Source organism: Aulonocara sp. 'chitande type north' Nkhata Bay, linkage group LG14 (genome assembly GCF_057382095.1).
Source record: "Aulonocara sp. 'chitande type north' Nkhata Bay isolate Kocher_YH1m ecotype deep benthic linkage group LG14, A_spYH_male_GT1.1, whole genome shotgun sequence".
NCBI classification, from domain to species: domain Eukaryota; kingdom Metazoa; phylum Chordata; class Actinopteri; order Cichliformes; family Cichlidae; genus Aulonocara; species Aulonocara sp. 'chitande type north' Nkhata Bay.
The window spans coordinates 31,142,584-31,162,186 of record NC_141357.1 but is presented as its reverse complement, the minus strand read 5'-3'; the positions used below and the strand labels follow the sequence as shown (position 1 = coordinate 31,162,186).

General features: G+C 41.1%; 1 protein-coding gene across 1 annotated transcript; it reads right to left on the bottom strand.

Annotated features, from left to right (window-relative positions):
* Window positions 1-4,966: 4,966 nt before the first annotated feature.
* LOC147314948 (olfactory receptor 1500-like) lies at window positions 4,967-5,938 on the bottom strand. Its single transcript, XM_086260310.1, has one exon. The coding sequence runs from the start codon at window positions 5,936-5,938 to the stop codon at window positions 4,967-4,969; it is 972 nt and encodes a 323-aa protein (XP_086116436.1).
* Window positions 5,939-19,603: the final 13,665 nt, after the last annotated feature.

Below are 19,603 nucleotides of genomic sequence, written 5' to 3'. Positions count from 1 at the left end.
TTACTCCACCTCTCCTGTATCTCCCCCTCCTGCAGAGAGAGTTCCTGAAGAGAGGAAAGCTCCTGCAAGATGTGACCATCTCCCCCACCAGTTGAAGAGCCCCCCAGGTGGTTCGACGCACCGGCGGCACCCCGCTCCAGGGCCGGGCCCCCATGCACCCACCCGCCCACAACCCGGCAACACACCAACCAGGATCCAAGCCCCCGAGGCCCGGCCCGGGCCCCAGCCCAGAGACGGCGCGCCCCCAGAACCTCACGCCCATCCCGGACCCACCCAGGGCCAGCCAGGCTACCAGGTCAGTAACCCACGTCCGTCAGCACAGACCCTCCCCTAGCCCCGCTGCACGCAGCCGCGAGGAAACAGTCACCTGAGAGCCAACAGAGCCCCCAACCGGACATGACCGCTACCCCGGGTTGAGCCCCCCAAGGAAGATGCCTCCGGGGAACCCCCCGACGCCCTAAGCCTGTCCCTACCCCCACACCAATCACAACAGTGAAGGCGGGACCAAATTATGACCCCCCACCCCCACTAGGTGATGGAGCTGATAAAAGGAGTCCAGAGCAATTGATCTGATGTGGTGGCAGAGGCTGTATCTAGACTAATGTAATCTAATAGATAATTTCTATATTGGTTAGAATTAAGATTATTTTTATTTTTCCAGTTCATGAGGACTGTTTTCTTGGCTATGCATAGGGCAGTGAAAATCATATGGGCTATATTCTTTTCTGAAGTGACATTATCTAAGCTGCCCAGTAAACACACTAAGGGGGAGGTTGGAATGTTACATTTCAGACACTTTGATAAGTCTTCACATATCTCGCGCCAAAACTTTTGCACTGGTGGACAGAACCAAAGAGCGTGGATGTAATTGTCTGGTGTATTGCCTTGACAGTGTGAGCAGTTGTTGGAAGATGTAAAGCCCATCTTGAACATCCGATGACCTGTATAGTGCACTCTATGTAGTATTTTGTATTGTATTAATTGCAGACTGGGATTTTTAATTAATTTAAAGGTTTTTAAGCAAATCTGAGACCAGAAGTTTTGGTCTAAGCTGACTGATAAATCTGCTTCCCACTTTGCAATAGGAAGGGATATTGAGTCATCTAATTTAGAAAGTGTTCTGTATATTTTAGATAATAATTTGGGGGATTTAAGAGTAAGAAAATGTGCCGCACTTAGTGGTGTTTGTAATTCAACTTGACTGAGGTTAAATTTCTTTTTTACTATGGATTTAATTTGTTGATATTCTAAAAATCTTGTCTTGTTGATCCCATATTGTGCAACTAGTCTGTCAAATGGAATAAATTCTGTTCCCTCTAATATATGTTCTAAGTATTTAATTCCTTTACAACTCCATTCTGGGAAATTAATCATATTATTGTTTTGTAATATGTCAGGGTTATTCCAGATAGGTGTACGTTTGCATGGGATTAATGAAGACTCCGTTATTTTTAGAAACTCCCACCATGCTGTCAGAGAAAAGCTGATGTTGATACTTTTAAAGCATTCATGTCTTTTGATGTTTGAGCTAATAAATGGTAGGTCTGAAATCTCTAGATCCTTGCATAGTGCCTGTTCAACATCTAGCCAGGGCTCAACTAAGAAGGTATGTTTTAACCATTCTGAGATGAACTGAAGCCTGTTGGCTAAGAAGTATTGGTGAAAATTAGGCAGATCTAATCCTCCTCTATCCTTGGTTCTTTGTAGCGTTTTTAAGCTGATACGCGGGGGTTTATCTTTCCAAAGGAATTTGGAAATATATGAATCCAGAGATCTGAACCAATCTTGTGATGGTTTGTTAGGGATCATCAAAAATAAGTAATTTATTTTTGGCAAGATCATCATTTTTATAGTGGCGACCCTTCCCATGAGTGATATGGGTAAAGATTTCCATCTAGTCAGATCGCCTTCTACTTTCTTTAGAAGTGGGATGTGGTTTAATTTAGTTAAGTCTGAAAGCTTAGGAGAGACATTAATACCTAAATATTTAATATTTCCGGATTGCAGTGGGGCAGAGGAAGAATTATGGAAGGAGCAGTTAATGGGGAGAACTGTAGATTTTGGCCAGTTAATTGAATAATCTGAAACTCTTGAAAACCAGTTTATTAAAGTAATTACCTCAGAGAGGTTGGTTTGTGTGTTTTGCAGAAAAAGCAACACATCATCCGCATAGAGACTGATTTTATGTTCTATGTTCTTACATTTTATGCCCTTAATTGTTGTAGCCTGTCTAAATGCTGCTGCTAGAGGTTCGATAAAAATTGCAAAAAGTGAAGGGGAGAGTGGGCATCCCTGTCTTTTCAGCGGCAAGCGTTTCCACCTGCTGCTGGCTGAATTCCAGGGATTCTCTCAGAGATTTAAATTCCCGGTGTAAAATCTCCACCAGGGACAGCCTCGCATCGAAACTGGACAATCGCTTGTCGATTGACTCCAGGATGTCTGCGATGTCTTTGCCGGCAGGCGATGTTGTACCGGGGGAGTCTGCCGGGCGACATCTCTTCGATGACGGCGTCTCAATTTTGGCTGGGGAAGATGCACTCTGGGCCTTATTCATTACTAAATCTTGAAAACAGCGGTCGATGTAATCTTGGAGAGCGTCTAAACTCTCCCCGTTGTCCTCCAGGGTGTTAGAGATGATAAAACAGATGTTGTTAGTTATATGACAATTGATTAGTATATTTGGTAATACTGAAGCTTGAAAAACCTTTGTTAAACTCTATGCTACCATTTGCTTTTTCTCCGCCAAAATCTCCGGCGTCTGACGTCACCTACAACATGGGTCGCTTACCTTGTCGCTTGCCTTGTGTCGCTTACCTTGTCCGTCACTTCCGTCACTTACCCTTGCCCCGTCCTCCTCCTCTATGTACGTTCTTTTAGAGCAGAGCTACAGATTAAAAATGCCCAAGGCGAAGCGGTCAAAAGTCTGGCTGTACTTCACAGCAAAAGATGCAAACTCAGCAGCCTGCAACAAGTGCTTTAAGGTGATACTGTGATACTGTCAAAGGAGGTAACACCTCGAATCCGATGAAACACCTGGCGACGCATAGCGTTTTTTTAAAAGCCGAGAAATGCGCCGTATTTGATAGCTTAATGCGAGACCTCACACCGAGCACATCTACTGTGGGTGTGGTGCCTCTTATCGGACCCGGAGTTAGCAACATCCCCCAAAAACCCGAAGAGTAGAGTCCTGGCCCCTAGCCCTGCCAGTGTAGCAGAAATGATGACGGATGATGATGCAGCAGCCGTTCTTCTCTGCGTGAGTAGCTTAATGTTGTTCGTGTGTAATTTACGTTGAGTAGGCTCACCACGTTATTACATTAATGCATGTAAGGTCAACTAGCAAACATCCTCATAGCTACATGCGGCTGTCTTCTTGTTTGATGGCAGATACTCCCTTCACCCTGGCCAAAAAGGCTAAAATGACCAAAGAAAAAGTGGAAAACAGTTAAACGTGAGAGGTTTTTGGACAAAGTTTGTGTTTTTCCATTGATTAAGCACTGCTTCCAGCCAAGAGTGATGCCATATATGCCCCATAGATGCAGAAAAGGCTAACATTGTTATCTTTTTACAAAAAAACAGCTGAACATGAGTGGTTTTAGGACCAAATTTGTGTTCTCCATTCTTTAAGCACCAGTTTGAGCACCGTTTAAGCACCAGCACCGTTTCAAAAGTACCGGTTTGGCACCGGTATCGGATAAAACCTAAACGATACCCATCCCTACTAAAGAGATAAGGAAATCTGCTGTGAGAGTCTCAGTTTCAGTCTATAATGTCCTGTAACATTTAGAATTTTCAAATAAATAAACAATCTCCTGCACATACCTTCAATATACCCACGTGTATCTTAATTTTCTAAAATTCAGTGATAAAATATTATTAAGGATATCACCTGGTAACACTTGATGGGCTGTTTTGGCGTGGTTGCTGGCCTGGTTGCTTGTGGATTATAGATACAGGGTGGCTTAGACCTCTTCGTGGCACGGTGAGGGGTCGGTTGGAGTTAGGTGAGTCTAGGGCAACTTCCTGCTGCCTCTGGTCCCCTGGCACTCCTGCCCTTGGCTGCGAGAGCTCCATCCGCGGCCTCCCTTTTCGCTAACCTGGGGTGGATGCACGGCTGTCATCAGGATATGGACTCAGATCTTCAGCTCTCTTGGGGGCCATGGACAGCCAGGGTCTCTTCTTTCCTTGTCAACCACTGGCTTGGGGGAGTAAAATTGTATTTGTTGTTGTGTCGTCTGAATGTGCTTTGTTACAAATGCGGGAACTGGAGACCCAGCATGTGTGTTCATCCTTTGCTCCCGCCTCCCCTAACCCCATTTTTTCTCCCTTTCTTTCTTCCCTTTTCTTTTTCAATTCCTCTGCTTTCTATTTCTCTGCTTTTCTATTCCCCCTCTTCGCCTACCTTTTGCCAATCTGACCTTCGCCCCCTGTCTGTGCCAGCATAATATCCAATCAGATAAAACTATGAATAATAACAAAGTCTGCTTGCTACAACTGCTGGACAGGACAGGTTTAAAAAAAATGCAACCCTGGTTATTTTTTCATTGGGAAATTTATTCTCATTGAGAGTAAAATTTGAAATCATATATAATGTAAAAATTTAAATTTAAAATGAATAAATATATTTATTTTCAAAAACATCTTTCAAAGGCAGCTGAAGAATTCACTAAATTTGAAAAAAACAAACAAACAAACTATATTTCCCCACCTTCTACATGCCCTGTCATCCCCTCCTGTGAAATGAAAATTATTTTTTGCAAATAAAAAGTGTAACTCGGTCTTCACTCCATCAAATATACTGAGCCAATTAGTTTTAAAACTTATTGTAAAGTGACCTCTAGTGGTCATATGACGTAGTGTCAGTTGTTTCAGAACCAAATACTCTTGTTATTTATTACAGAAAGCCAAGATAACAGCCTGATTATAAGACTTCTTCGGTGTTGTACTGTTTGGATTTTGTAAAGATTTATTTGCATTCAGTTTTTAATCCAGTGCTCACTTTTCCTTTTTTAAATCTCCGCATCAAAACATTTTTAATGTCTTTAGTCTTGAAACAGTATATGATTGGATTAACAGCAGCAGGTATGAGGCTGTACATCATTGTAATAATAATCCGAATAACAAGATTAAAATTAAATCCTAAAACATTAGCAAGATAAACAAAGCATCTTGGCACATAGTAAAGGCAGGTAATAAAGAGCTGAGGGGCACAAGTGGACAGCACTTTGTGACGTCTCTCAGTTTGAGACATCCTCAGAACAGCTATGATGACAGAAAAATAGGATAAAATTATGAATGTTAAAGGAACCAGGAGAGTGACCATTGCATTAGCAAGTGCAACACTGTTCACATATGCCAGCCCATCACCACAACCCAGCCTTGTTATTGATATATGATCACAGTAACACTGCATGATAATATTCTGGTCACAGTAAGGTAAAGTTAAGGCATGAAGCACAATTCCCAGCAAACGTATAAATGTTAAAACCCAGCACATGGTGCAAGCAATAGCCACTGCTTTGTTTGTAAATAAAATGGGATATTTGAATGGAAACCATATGGCAACAAAACGATCCAAAGCCATCATCAGCAAGTTTAAAGACTGAATAGCTCCCAAAGAATGAACAAAATACATCTGTGTAAAACAAGCTCCAAAAGAAGTGATCATGTCATTCCACCAGTATCTGGCTATGATTTTTGGAAGAGTCACCACGCCAAAGCAGATGTCTGTCATTGCAAGGTTAGAAAAGATCACATATATTGGTTTGTGCAGAGTCCGCTCAAAAATGATAACAGCTATAGTGAAACCATTTCCAATTACAATAGCAAGGAAAACAAGAAGAAGAAGAACAGACACTGGACCATAATATTCAGGAGGAAGTCCAGGAAATCCAATAATAATGAACTCTTTTATAGTGGTAATATTGGTGTATTTCATAATTATATATACAAAGAAATAATCATAAACCAAAGGTAAAATTAAACAAACCACATTTTAGTCCTATGACAAAAATGATACAAATGTTTGGATTAGATACTCTATTATAATAATGATTAATTCGCTCTATTCATATCAATACACCTCAGCTCTTTAGCTCTAACTATGCAAGAACATAACCCACTTTCCAAAACAGTGTTGATGGTTTTATATTGTAAATGTTTCCAACAGAGTCTGAACTAATGATGTGTGGGGTAAATAACACTCAGAGGAAACAACTCCCATGTGCACTCAAACTTTTGAAGTGACTCGTTGCTTCTACTGTATAATGAAATGATTTGTGATAGGTTTGTAGCTTTAGACTAGAACAGACGTAGCTACGTTAATCCTACCGTAAAACAATAAGACAAGGTACGACCTCTCTCGTGCTCCCAGAGTGCTCTCTAATGCACACAAAGTTTGCAGACTATCAAGGATCAAACCTCTACCAATCTACAACTAATTACAAAACTCTAAGCATATATAAGTAGATATTTCTAAGCATAAATGACAATCAACAATACAAAACCTAACAATTTGCACTGAAGATTGTCAGAGCTTCACTGTGCAAAACTAAAGAAAAAGTTTATTTAATCCAACAAATCACAGATAAAATCTTTCAAATTACATAGCTTGCTGTGCTGTTAAGCATGCTCTTGATCTTCCCAGAGTTTGTGATAAACTTTTGGAAATTGAAATTCTTGTATTTTAGCTGTGTGTTACTTGTTAATAATTAACACAAATCTTTTTCCATTGTGTTGCACCATGCACCTTACTACCAAATTTACTAGTCTTGAACGATAACATAGCTCTCAATACTCTGGTCCACACCAGGGTCATATTGTGAATTCATCATTTCTACATTTTTTTCTGTAAACTGGGGATATGTGTTAGTCATCCAGTACTGTACAAGAATCTTCAGTCACCTTAAATTTCTTTATATTTTGCAACGAGACTTTAGTTCTCCAAGCTTTCTGAAGTTCTTTCAAAGTATTTATTTGGACATTTGCTGCTTTTTCACTTGTTATCAGGTCAGTCTTTGTACCTAGGACAATTTCCAGAGGAATGTTTTATTTGTTAAATACTGGCCCATGAGTCTTTTAATCACTAAAAAAGACACCTGACTTAAGGGATAAACCATTGTTGTGTCTGCACATAACAGACAATTTAGCAACAACCACCTGCAAAACACAATTTGGCAGAGGTGTGGACTCGAGTCACATGACTTGGACTCGAGTCAGACTCGAGTCATTAATTTTATGACTTTAGACTTGACTTGAAAAAATGTTCTAAGACTTGTGACTTGACTTGGACTTTTACACCAATGACTTGGGACTTGAATTGGACTTGAACCGGTTTACTTGAAAAGACTTGATATTTCACCCCAAATATAAAATTTAACATGCATATTATATAGAGATTGAAAATGTGACGTCATTCAGGGGTAAAACCGCAAAGGATTCTGGGAACTCGTGGCAAGAGGTACTAGCGCACGCAGGCTTTACAATTGAAATCACAGCGATAAAAAAGAAACACAAAAATGGCAAGAAGCTGTTGTATTATTAACTGCAATAGCCGGTCGCATGACAGCCACGGGAAGCCGACGGGTAAAGAGATCGGCTGTTATCGGATTACGTCGTTGAAGAGAAATTGTTCGAGCCATGTTTCCGAAGTAACAAAGACGCGACGGGTGGCCTGGATTGCAGCCATTCAAAGACCAAATATAACGTCCCAGAACCCTCCAGCTCACAGGTTAGTCTGCTCCAAGCATTTACACAAAGGCAAATCTTCTGTTGTAGTTAATGCGTCATTTTCATAACATAATTGGTGATATAGGTTACAAGCAAGTCTGGCGCTGAACAGAAATTGTCGCGCTATGCTCCTTTGTTTATTGTGCATAAATAGTGAATTGTCCTGACACAATATTGCGTTTCGCTTCTGTTATTATGGTACAGTGACAAAAATATATACTTTTATTCACAGGATAAAACAGGTTTTTTGTATCACTAATTGCCCAGTACGATTACAGCATACAGTATTATTGTCACTGCTACATTTCTGTAACGCGTACCAGAAATTATTTCCACTGCTAATTAATTACCGTTGAGCTTAAAGGTCCTATTAATAAACGGTTAACGATTGTGTATTTATGAAGACGATTTATGAGACTGGTAAACTTATGATACGTACGATGGTCTTTCGTTCTACACGGTGCATTTCAAGGTCCTGTACCCATCCGTCGGTAAACTGTACCTGGGCTTGTTGCAGTGACCTGAAGTTACTATGTCGTGCCAAACTGCATCCAAGAATAACATGCAGCTTATCTCAGAACTGTCGGTGAAAATTATTCTTGGAGCTAGGTTTAATTGAGCTGCATTTTAAAGAGGTGCAATTTCACAATTTGTGTATATTTTCTAAGTTCACTATTTTGTCATGTGTTGAGAAAAACACAGATTTAAAAATTACATGGTCTAATATTTACATTTAGCATAACTGCAACATGCTTTTTTCGTTTTTTTTTTTAAAGACTCGAAAGGACTTGAAATTCAAAATTTCAGACTTGTGACTTTACTCGGACTTTTACACCAGTGACTTGAGACTCGACTCTGACTTGCCTGACATTACTTGAGACTTGACTTGAGACTTGAGGATAAAGACTTGAGACTTACTTGAGACTTGCAAAACAATGACTTGGTCCCACCTCTGCAATTTGGTCCCATTAACTTAACTGAATCTAAAAATTATTAGCCAAAACATACATATATCTGGACATTTGGTTGTGTGTCCTTAAAAACTTTGAGGAAACTGGACCCAAAAAAGTCTAACTTTTAACTTTTAACTCCTACATCAATAGACCCTGATATCTGAACACACAGAGCCTGCAATGATGGATGACTCATGCAACAGAGAAGCAGATAGCAAATTCACCTGTTCTAATTGCAGGACTCTCCAAATCATCAGTAGGATTATTTCATCTTATTCAAAATTCAGCATTCCGAGGTATGGGGAAATTTTTTACCAAATTACCCCTGTATTGAAGGCACTTCATTGTCTCCAGGTACAATATAGAATAGAATAGTCTTATTGAAATGCTACCTTATCATGGTTGAGGGGTTTGTGTGTCCCAGGGGTTGCTGGGGCTGTGTTGTGGGGGGGCTTTTGCTGCTTGGTAGGATCTCCCATGGGAAATTAGTCCTGGGTGAGGGACCAGACAAAGAGCGATTCAGAAAACCCCTATAAGTAAAAGGGCGAGGGACCAGCTCACCCTGCCCGTTATAGGGTTAACAGGGCCTCACTCTGGAGCCAGGCCTGCATAACGTGCCCAAGAGGGAGCATCTGGTAATTGGGCCTTAGGCCATGGGCCTGCCGGGCACAATTCAAAAAAGGGACATGGGCCCACCCTCCTGTCTGCCCACCACCCATAGGAGGCGCTGTAGGAGTCTGGTGCATTGTGTGTCAGGCAGTGGCCACCAGGAGGCCCTGGTGGACTGATCCCTAGCTACCGAGACAAGTAACTGGGACACTGAATGTCACTTTTCTGTTGGGGAAGGAGCCTGAGTTAGTGCGTGAGGTTGAGAGGTACCAGCTAGATATAGCTGAGCTCAGCTCAACGCATGTCAACGGGCTGGGGTGTATCTCTTAGCATGCCCTTGGCTTGCTGTCTGTACATGGGGTTTTTTTGGTGGACAAGAGCATTTTCTCCCTGCGGAGAATGGGTTCTGACTGCCGTCTACGCTTATGTGCCAAACGACGGTTAAAGTACCCAGCCTTCTTGGATCTGAACCTGAAGGGTGTTCAGTTACTGGACTTTTGTGCAAACCACAGTTTGTCAATAACGAGAACCATGTTCAAACATAAGAGTTTACATAAGGGAACGGACTCCAGAAGACACTCAATTTTGGAAACGTATCATTAGATCTGTGGCTATATGTTCTGGACACTTGGGTGAAGAGAGGGGCTGAGCTGTCAACTGATCACCACTTGGGGGTTTGGTCCACCAAATGGTGGACACCAGAGGTGAAGGGAGCCATCAGGCTAAAGACGGAGTCCTATCGGGCTTGGTTAGCCAGTTGGACTTTGGAGGCAGCCGGTAGGTACCGACAGGCCAAGTGGAAAGCTGCCCGGGCAGTTGCTGAAGCAAAAACTCGGATGTGGGAGGAGTTTGGAGAGACGATGGAAAAAGACTTTTAGACTGCCTCAAAGAGATTCTGGCAAACCATCAGGCAACTCAGGAGGGGAAAGCAGTGCTCTATCTGCACTGTGTATAGCAAGGATGGAGTAATGCTGGCTTCAGCTGAAAACATTTTGGGGCAGTGGTAGAAGTACTTCGAGCCTTTTGTGGAGAAAGCAAAGTCTGGGGGATGACTTGTCTAGCTTTGGGGGTGAAGTCACTTAGGCAGTTAAACAACTCTTTGGTGGCAGGGCCCCTGGGGTGGATGAGGTTTTCCCTGTTCCTGTAGTTCCTGGAGGCTCTGGATGTTGTAGGGCCGTCGTGGTTGGCATGCCTCTACAATGTTGCATGGAGATCAATTCAATTCAACTCAATTGTATTTATATAGCGCCATTGTTTTCTATTTGAGTCAATGATGTACTGGTGTCTTGGTTTATGATCGTTTGACGCTGTTATCCATCCGATCTTCAATGATGGCTCAAGATGTCTCATCCTCCTCCTCCTTTGGCACTTTCCATCCTCCGCCAGTGGCTGGATCCTCGGCCAGCGTCCTCAGCGATCCCCGCAGACCACGGAGAAGTAGAGGAAGAAGAGCAGGTATCCAGGTGAAGCTTAGGCTTTTCTGGTGGCGGGGTCTGACTGGAAAGCAATGTCGAGCATGCTTTATTACCTATCCTCAGAATAGCTCCATGGAGGGGAATTTGTTTTCCATGTCCCTGCTTGGATACGCAGAGCCTGGCTCTCCGAGACCGTGCTGCCTCAGGAGGATTCATCCAGACTCTTCTGCTGACTGGCTTTTCATCCCCTCATTGAGTAGAATCTACGAGCGTGAAGGTTCAAACCCCGAGTATTTGCGTCCTTTAACTTGAGCCTCTGCTAAAAATGATGCTTCCACCCCGCTGAACATGGCGCTTTTTAATGCCCGATCATTGACTAATAAATTGTTCGTTCTTAACGAGTTTATATCTTCTAAAAAACTGGACTTCTTATTTCTGACTGAGACCTGGCAGTGGGACTTGGACTATTCGTCCCTCATTGAACTGTGCCCAAACGGCTATTCCGTCATTAACCAGCCTCGGGGATCTGGTCGTGGAGGAGGTCTTGCTGTGGCATTTAATGGGCCATTTCTCCTGCCGCTCAGTGAAAGTTGGACACTTACTTTCATTTGAACTACAGCTGATTAAACTCGGAAGTAAGGATCCTTTTTATTGTGCTGTGGTGTATCGTCCACCTGGCCCAAATAGCTTGTTTTTATCAGAGGTCAGCGACTTCCTGTCCTCTACTATGAGGTTGTCCAGACTGCTTTTAGTTGGGGATTTTAGCATGCATGTTGATGATGACTCCGACCTCTTTGCCAGAGGTTTTATCAACATTATGGATACTTTTCATTTTACCCAGTATGTGTCAGGCCCCACACATAACAAAGGACACACACTGGACCTTGTTTTTACTTTGGGTTTGAATATTGATTCTATTTGTTCTGAGGACATTTTTTATCTCTGATCATCACTGGTTTGTTTCTTTGTTCGTGGTTTTGGGCGTCTGGAATCCGCCCTTGAAGGGGGGGCTCGGTCACGATCCTGGGTCTTATGACCCAGTGTTTTGAGTTTTAGTTCATTTTGATGTTTTAGTTTATGTAAGCCCTTCAGGTTCCTAAGTTCATTTGTTATCATGCTTAAGTGTTTCTAGTTATTATTTCCCCCTCGTGCTTCCACCATGTTAAGTCTCCCCTGCTTTTCATGTATTTCATGTCTGTGGCTTATGTTGTCAAGTTCAGGTTGTCATGTCTATATCTCACTCTGTTTCCTGTTTTATTGTGAAGAGGTCTGGCATTTCTGTGTTCATCGTGTTCAGTTTTACTCTCCCACTGTGACGTCATTATGTTCATGTGTGCCAGCTGTTTCCCCAGGTGTTGCCACTTCCCCTAATCACCTCCTGTGTATTTAAGTCCTCTGTTTTCAGTGTGTGATTGTCAGGTCGTCTGTTGTCCATGCCATGCTTCCAAGTTTCTTGTCTAGGTTTTTCTTATTGTTTGTTTAGATTCCCCAGTTTAGGTTTGTGTTAATTTTGCTTCAGTTTGCCTTGCCCTTTTGTTTGTACCTTTTCTACCAGCCATATTAAACGGCTCACCTTTTGTTAATATTCAAGTTTTGTTCCCTGTTCCTTGTAGTCTGCATTTTGGGTCCTTTTTTCAATTCATACAGTCTGCCCTCGCCAGACTGTGACACAATATCCGCTCCATAAAACGTGATTGTCATAAAGCTGAGCGCTTGTGGAAGAAAATTCATTTAAATGTTCATCTCCTGTACTTAAAGGATCTTTTAGCCTCTTTTAACAGTGCAATTAGAGATGCGAGGGCTGCTTATTTTTCTCATCTTGTCGCAAAGAGCAGAGGTAATCCTAAGGTGTTATTTCACACTATTTCTGATATTATTACTCCTGTTCCACCTGCTGCCATTATTACTTCTAATGAAGACTGTGAAACATTTCTTTCTTTCTTTCTAGAAAAAATTAGTAATGTAAGGAAAAAAATGTCCCCATCAGCATCTGCATTGTCAATTCCTACGCCAGCTCGGCCTGTCATTTTAGAAAGCTTTTTATCCCCCTCACTATCAGAGCTGGTAAAAATAGTTAATGCAACGAAAGCATCCTCCTGTTCACTCTAAATTTTACCTGTAACGTTATTCAAAAATGTCTTCCACTCTATTGGTCCCTGTGTGCACACCATAGTTATCATCTCACTGGGGTCTGGTGAAGTCCCTGCTTATTTTAAAACTGCTGCTATACACCCCCTGTTAAAAAAAAACCCACGCAGGACCCATTTCTCACTAGCAATTATAGACCAATCTCAAAAATACAGTTAATTGCTAAGATATTAGAGAAGGTTGTGGCTAAGCAGCTTACAGCAGTTTTAGACAAACATAATATATTTGACAAATTTCAGTCTGGCTTTCATAGAGCTCATTCTACTGAGACATCCCTTCTTAGAGTTTCCAGTGACATTCTGATGCAAAATGATGCAGGAAAATGTTCTGTACTCCTAATGTTGGACCTCACGTCAGCCTTTGACACCGTTGACCATTACATTTTGCTTGAAAGACAAAAGTACTGGGTTGGAGTATCTGGGTCTGCCTTAGAGCGGTTCTCCTCATATCTCTATGAATAGGGATGGGTATTGATAAGATTTTCACGATTCCGATTCCATTTTCGATTCTGTTAAACGATTCAATTCTTTATCGATTCTCTTATCGATTCTTTTTAAAAAAGGAGAACACTAAGGTCGATTAGCTTAGAACTTTGTGTATATCTTTTCTTTGAACAAGATAGAAATTTAGGAGTAACATGGCCTTACAAACCCAACAGTGAGATCTTAAGAGATCCAGCCTACAGCTCTTCAATGGGTCACAGGGCCCCCGGGAAAAAAATTGTAAATGTAAAATAATAAAAATAAATATTCATCTGTAGCAATAACAAAGTATAACATAAATTATTCTGTAGCAATTACACAAGAATATCCAGTAATGTCCCTGCCTACAATTAAACACATTCACTTACCGAAAATCGGGGGCATCTGCTGTGGCAAATGGGTGCAAGCCTTTTACCACAAACTTAGTCACTGCTCAGTGACACTCGTCTATCCTGGCCTGAAAGGAGACGCTACCGGTAGACTGCAGCGAGAACTGCCAGCATCTGAGCCAGCCAGACTCTGTCTCGCTCATCGTAGTCACTTAAATGCAGCGCACAGTAATGGTAGATTTTGTAGTGGTTGGGTGTAACAATGAAACAGATGTGAGATGAGGGAAGTGCCAAATGTTCCTTTGTGTCTCCAAATAAAAATCTGTACTTCCTCAGATATCCTAAATAAATTGACTTTTGTGAAATAGAAAGTTCAGTGCCATCACTTATTCCTGAACCAATAGTTTACAGCTAGTGAAGTGTCAGTGACTTCTGGGTTGGTCCCTGATCTTCATCTTATGAGATTGTTATTTTAATAACACTTGATTTATTTAAAAGAAAAAAGAAAAAACGAAAATATTTTCTCCCTGTTTTTTTTCTTATTCTCTGGGTCTCAGGAGGACATTATGTCCCTCTCGACTACAAGACTCTTGTTATGTCTAAAAAACAGTCATATTAAAATGATCCTCAATTGGACTCTGGCGCTTTCTCCCGACTTTCCTGACATGCTTCTGCGCGTGGACGGAGCAGCCGCACAGACGACTCGACTACCGTAGCGCCTAACTTAGCTATTGTAGGGCGCGCACACATCAATGAAACTAAACACATTTGACAATAAATCCAATTGACTTTGGCTAATTTTGTGAACATTCATTACAGTTTTAGTTAATTTTCCTTTTTTCTTGTTATTTCCGTTAAAGCAAACGTTTTTCCACTTCTAATTTTCGTTGTTTCATTTATTTTCTTTAATAATAATAATAACCCTGCTCCGCACACTGGAATAAACATAATCAACATGATCAACATTTTACTGCATGTTATTTCACTATCTTATTGAGTCAAATACTCCATCCTTATGTGGTTTACGACATTATATTTATCTAAACCTCCACTTTGTCTCTAAATGTTTAAAGAATTTTTTCAAGTTCAGGGTCAAATTTTGAGAATTTGACCATAAGTGAAAGTTATGGCGTTATCACCCCCTTTTGGGCTTACCTTTCCCAGTTTTGATGATATTCCTCTCTATTCTTTGCAAGTACCCCTTTTTCGGTGGCGAGAAACTGTTGGCGTGGCCAAGTGGGTGCTGAAAAAACAAAAGCTCAGGACAGAACAGGACAGAACAGTCACCAGTCATGTACTTCATACAAAATTAAGATATATTGACCTTCATATTGATCCTCTGAGTGTAATGTTACATTTTAATTTAAACTGCTCAAAGCTAAACACAATATTTTACTTTATTTTACTCTTGTTCTTGTGCAGCACCACCCCTATCGGTTCTCTCTTAGTTTTAAATTGCTGACTATTTCAAAAGGCACCCAAAAGGCGGGGACCAGTGTTTATCATTACATATCTCTCTTTTGAGTTTGGCAAGTTTATCATTTCCCTATTATTCATAAACCTCAGTGCAGGATTTTTTATTTTTAATTTTATAACCATTAATTGACTTTTACAGTGGCCTGCCATGGTTAACAATAACATGTTCAGTCATGAGTGAAAACGAACCTTTTCTTCACTTTAACATTTAGCATTCCCAACCATTTTATAATGATACATTAATCAAAATACAGCTACTATAACACAATTTTCTTAATGCAAACATCAGTAACTCAAAATTAGCAACCAAAGGGTTAAGTCTGCAGTTTACCCTCATGTGACGCTGCAGCCTCCCCCTTTAGTCTCTGTCAACCTTCTGTTCTCGCAAAACAAAACAAAGCAGGACAAAACATCCACCCTTCTTTTACAGAGTGGGTGAACTGTTTGTGGGCATCTACTAATCCTAAAGTCAGTACCGTTTTTGTCTCAATTTCAAGTCAATTAAAACTTTTAGTCATCAGTCCATCACAGTCCAGTCACATGCATACATCCACACACATTCATACCAGATATTGCTGATAATGGAGCTCCACGCGCAACCTACTCGAAGCTCCCTCACCAGCAAGATGACGTCATCATTTTAAAGGAAAACAGTTACTTGTTTTTTGGACCGGATTGGCTCGCTGCAATCCTTTTAGGCTCAGGACTTCTCATCCGACCAGTGTCCCATATAAGTGAATTTCTCCCCCGCCCATTATAATCATGGAGAAAAATTACTTTACGACTGTTTTCAGTAAGAATATTTCATAGCGCTCTAAAGTTCAATTTCTCAGGCCTGGATTAAGGAGCCGATTTGCTAAATCAGGAACTCACAAAATACCAAAATATCGCCACCGGTGGATCACACCTCTCAGATGTTCTTATCTCAGTGCACTGTAACAAAAGCAAAAACAACCATAACCAATAAAGTACTCATAAAATAACAAATACTGGGGCCCATTGCAAACATGTCCAAACATAAACCATCTTCCCCTCTCTTGGAGAAAGAAAATAATCCAAACCTCACTGATCAAATACACCTTGTGTCAAACAAAACCCAAAAATCAACCAAAACTTCACACACAATATTTAGCATTTGGTCAGGGTCACATCAAAGATGGTGGAGGAGAGAGCAAAGATGGTAGGGAGGGAGAGCAGGAGTCCAGGGTCAGCCTCGGCTTTCTGGGCGACAAAGCAGCCTGTAATCAAGCATAAAGAGAAAAAGGAAAGAGAAAAAACAAAACAAAACAAAACAAAACAAAATCGAACGAACCAGAATGATGTTTTATTGGCTGCGTCACTCAGAGAGGGGAGAAACACCGGGACCGAGCCCTGTGTCAACCTTCTCTCCCCCTTTTTTTGTTTTTTCTCTTATATATATAATATATCATATAATCAACTCATAACCCACCAAGCTGACAGGACAACACAGGTACATGTTAAAATTCTTAAGATCATGTTTAAAAGCACAAAAATGGAACTTTCTTTCACTCAATAATCACTTATGTTAACCCTTCAGCAAAAAACATGTCACAATTTGACTTTTCTAGCCACTAAATTTGTTGTATCGTCACTGGTTGGTCAGACCAGTTTTTTATTTTTATTTTTTTTAAAGTTAAGTTGTTGTCCTGCAACCCAGAGAGTTTATTTGTTAGTACTGGATAAACTTTATTATTTAACGGCGGGTGTATATTAAGTTTCACTGCTTTAAACTTGCTGTAAAGTCTTCACACGTTCATGAGTGTAAGCTGTTTCTTCATTGCATGTGTGTGCATTTGTATAAAAGCAGGTTGATTTTAACTTTTTCTCAAACTAGGCGTTACCTTAAAAGGAGCCTTTCTCTCACATTTCTCTGCTTGTGTGTGTTTTTGTTTCACCTTTTGTTGTGATGCTCCGGACGCCTTCCCAACCTCCACAAGTTTGTTGGGCCCAATGTTATATGTTAAAAAACTCCTCTTAATTCCTCCTTTAATTCTCTGCTAGCTGCTGTCTTTTCCACAGCTGCTGATTCTTGCTGAATTTGGTTTCCATAACTATAATTTGCTTCGGCCGCTGTGCTTGTGGGGGCAGTTGGTCCAGGCCTGTAGCCGCCTGTATCAACACACTGAGAGATTTATTTAATATCATTTTCATCACAATCTTACTCTGCCGACTAAAGTGCCGGTCTTAATCATATACGATTTGTCACTTCTATATCAAAACCCAGCCGAACATCAAACATTCAGCATAGTCATTCAAAACCTTATTTATAATATTATAATCAGCAAAATCAGCGTTTTAATTACAGGCATGTATCATTGTTTGCAACTCATAATTATAAAACTCAAAAAACATGCTAAACAGCAACAAAAGTCCTCTGTACTCCTCCCAGCTCATTTGCATGTTAACACACAGTCTAAAAATAGCTCGCAGCGCTGCAGCTGCACGTCACACAGAGTCTCACACAAAGCTCAGGCAAAACTCTATTATTTTATATTACAAAGACGTCTTATATTTACAATCACTGACAGGCCTGACAGATTCAGCACCTAACAAATTTCGACAAATTTAATATAACGGGTCTCACCGAAGAAAGTCTCACTTTTTTGTAATCAATCAAACAGTATCTGTTACTTCTGGAACAGTTTCTGACCTAATTTCTAAAGAGCACCTACACAATTTCGACAAATTTAACCATAATGGGTCCAACCGAAGAAAGGTAACTTTTTTGTAATCAATTAAACAGTATCTGTTACTTCTGGAACAGTTTCTGACCTAATTTCTAAAATCCCTAACTCAATTTAACAGTATCCAAAAAAGCACATCACACCGTTCCAAACGGTGAGGAGACTCTAACTCCTAGCTTATTTCAGGATGCCCTGTACCCCACAGAGAAGCCAAACTGAACTAACCCTGTTCGCCGACAGGTCAAGACCGCGCATCCACGGCCAGGAGGGAGCGTAACCTCCGGGCTATGCGCTTCTTAGCAACTTCTGGTGCCGTCCTATAATAATTTGTAACAATTTGAAACAACAGTCAACACCCTAAAACAAGAGTCTGACTAAGGCAAGTGCCACCTAGAGGTCAATGGAGCCAACCCTCACTTATAATCACACAGGACCACACTTATAGCCAATTTGGACTTTAACCAACAACATGACCAATTCCCTACCAAACTACCTGAGCCTTTAACTCAATATCCAGGGACTCAAACCCAACATTATTACGTTCATATTTTTTCAACTTCATTAAATACTCTTAACTGACTTTAACTGCATAACACACACGGATCCTCATCAAAATCAAAACAGACCCTCTACCAGTGATTTCAGTGAGTAGACTTTAATTTAGTCATATCCAATTTGGCACACTTTGGAAATAATTCAACAGGTAGTGCCTTACCTTTAGATAAGCCGGCTTATGCCCACTCACGTCAGACCACTGGCTTGTGCCTGTCCGTTCGACAACCTCGGACCATCCAAACCTTTAAATTCCACCCCAATACCACAGGACGAGCCCCCAAGCTGTTACGAGTTCAAATTGGGGATGGACACAAGAGAAAAACCACAATAACAACACTGGTCCGGCCGGGTTGAGTCAAACGATGATTTTAATGCACACACGCGTGGGAGATGGACACTGTATGCAGACAGCCTCAGATCTCAAAATGGTGGAGCATTACTCAAACTCTTATAGCCTCTGGTGCCTCCACCTTATCATAAAAAGCCTAAACATTCACACTCAAAAGCCTAAACACTCACATGCTTTTCTCTCACACGACGCCTAAGCTACAACCTTGGCTCCCTGTTTATCTGCTCCTGCTGAGATGGGGCAGAAAACTCCAGTATACTCTCTCTTCTAATCAGACAAACAAGGCGATGACTTTCTGCGAACAGTATTTCTTATAACTCAGCAGTATAATGCATCATAAAACAATATCATTCATTCACAATAAATCAGCAGTCTACTTTAATGCAAATCAGTTTAACTAATGCAATAGTTGTCAGCTTCTTCTAATTCAGGAGAATAATGCAAACTAAAACTACATAATAATTCACAATCTTTAATTAGGGGTATAACATGGCATAAAATAATATTATAATCTAACAGCAGTCAGCACACCTCACTAAGGGACCACTGCTTTCTGCTGCCACTGGTCCTGCCTCACCTTCAAGAGTGCCAGGGGTAGGGATGTCGAGCACGCTACAGATCAGGACTCTGAGTTGACGTGACAGATTTGAAGAGGGGAACCTCTGCTCTGCCCATGGTTTGATGAGTGCCAATGCCAAAGCCTCCTCTGCATTTGGTTTTCACCTGTCTTCATTGCATTCTCATTGTGAATGATCCATGAGTTTATCACACCAGCATTGATCATGCCATAGAACACGCAAAGGGGCCATCTCTTGGTTTTTCTTCCATAACCATAGTGAGCGCACATCTGGTCA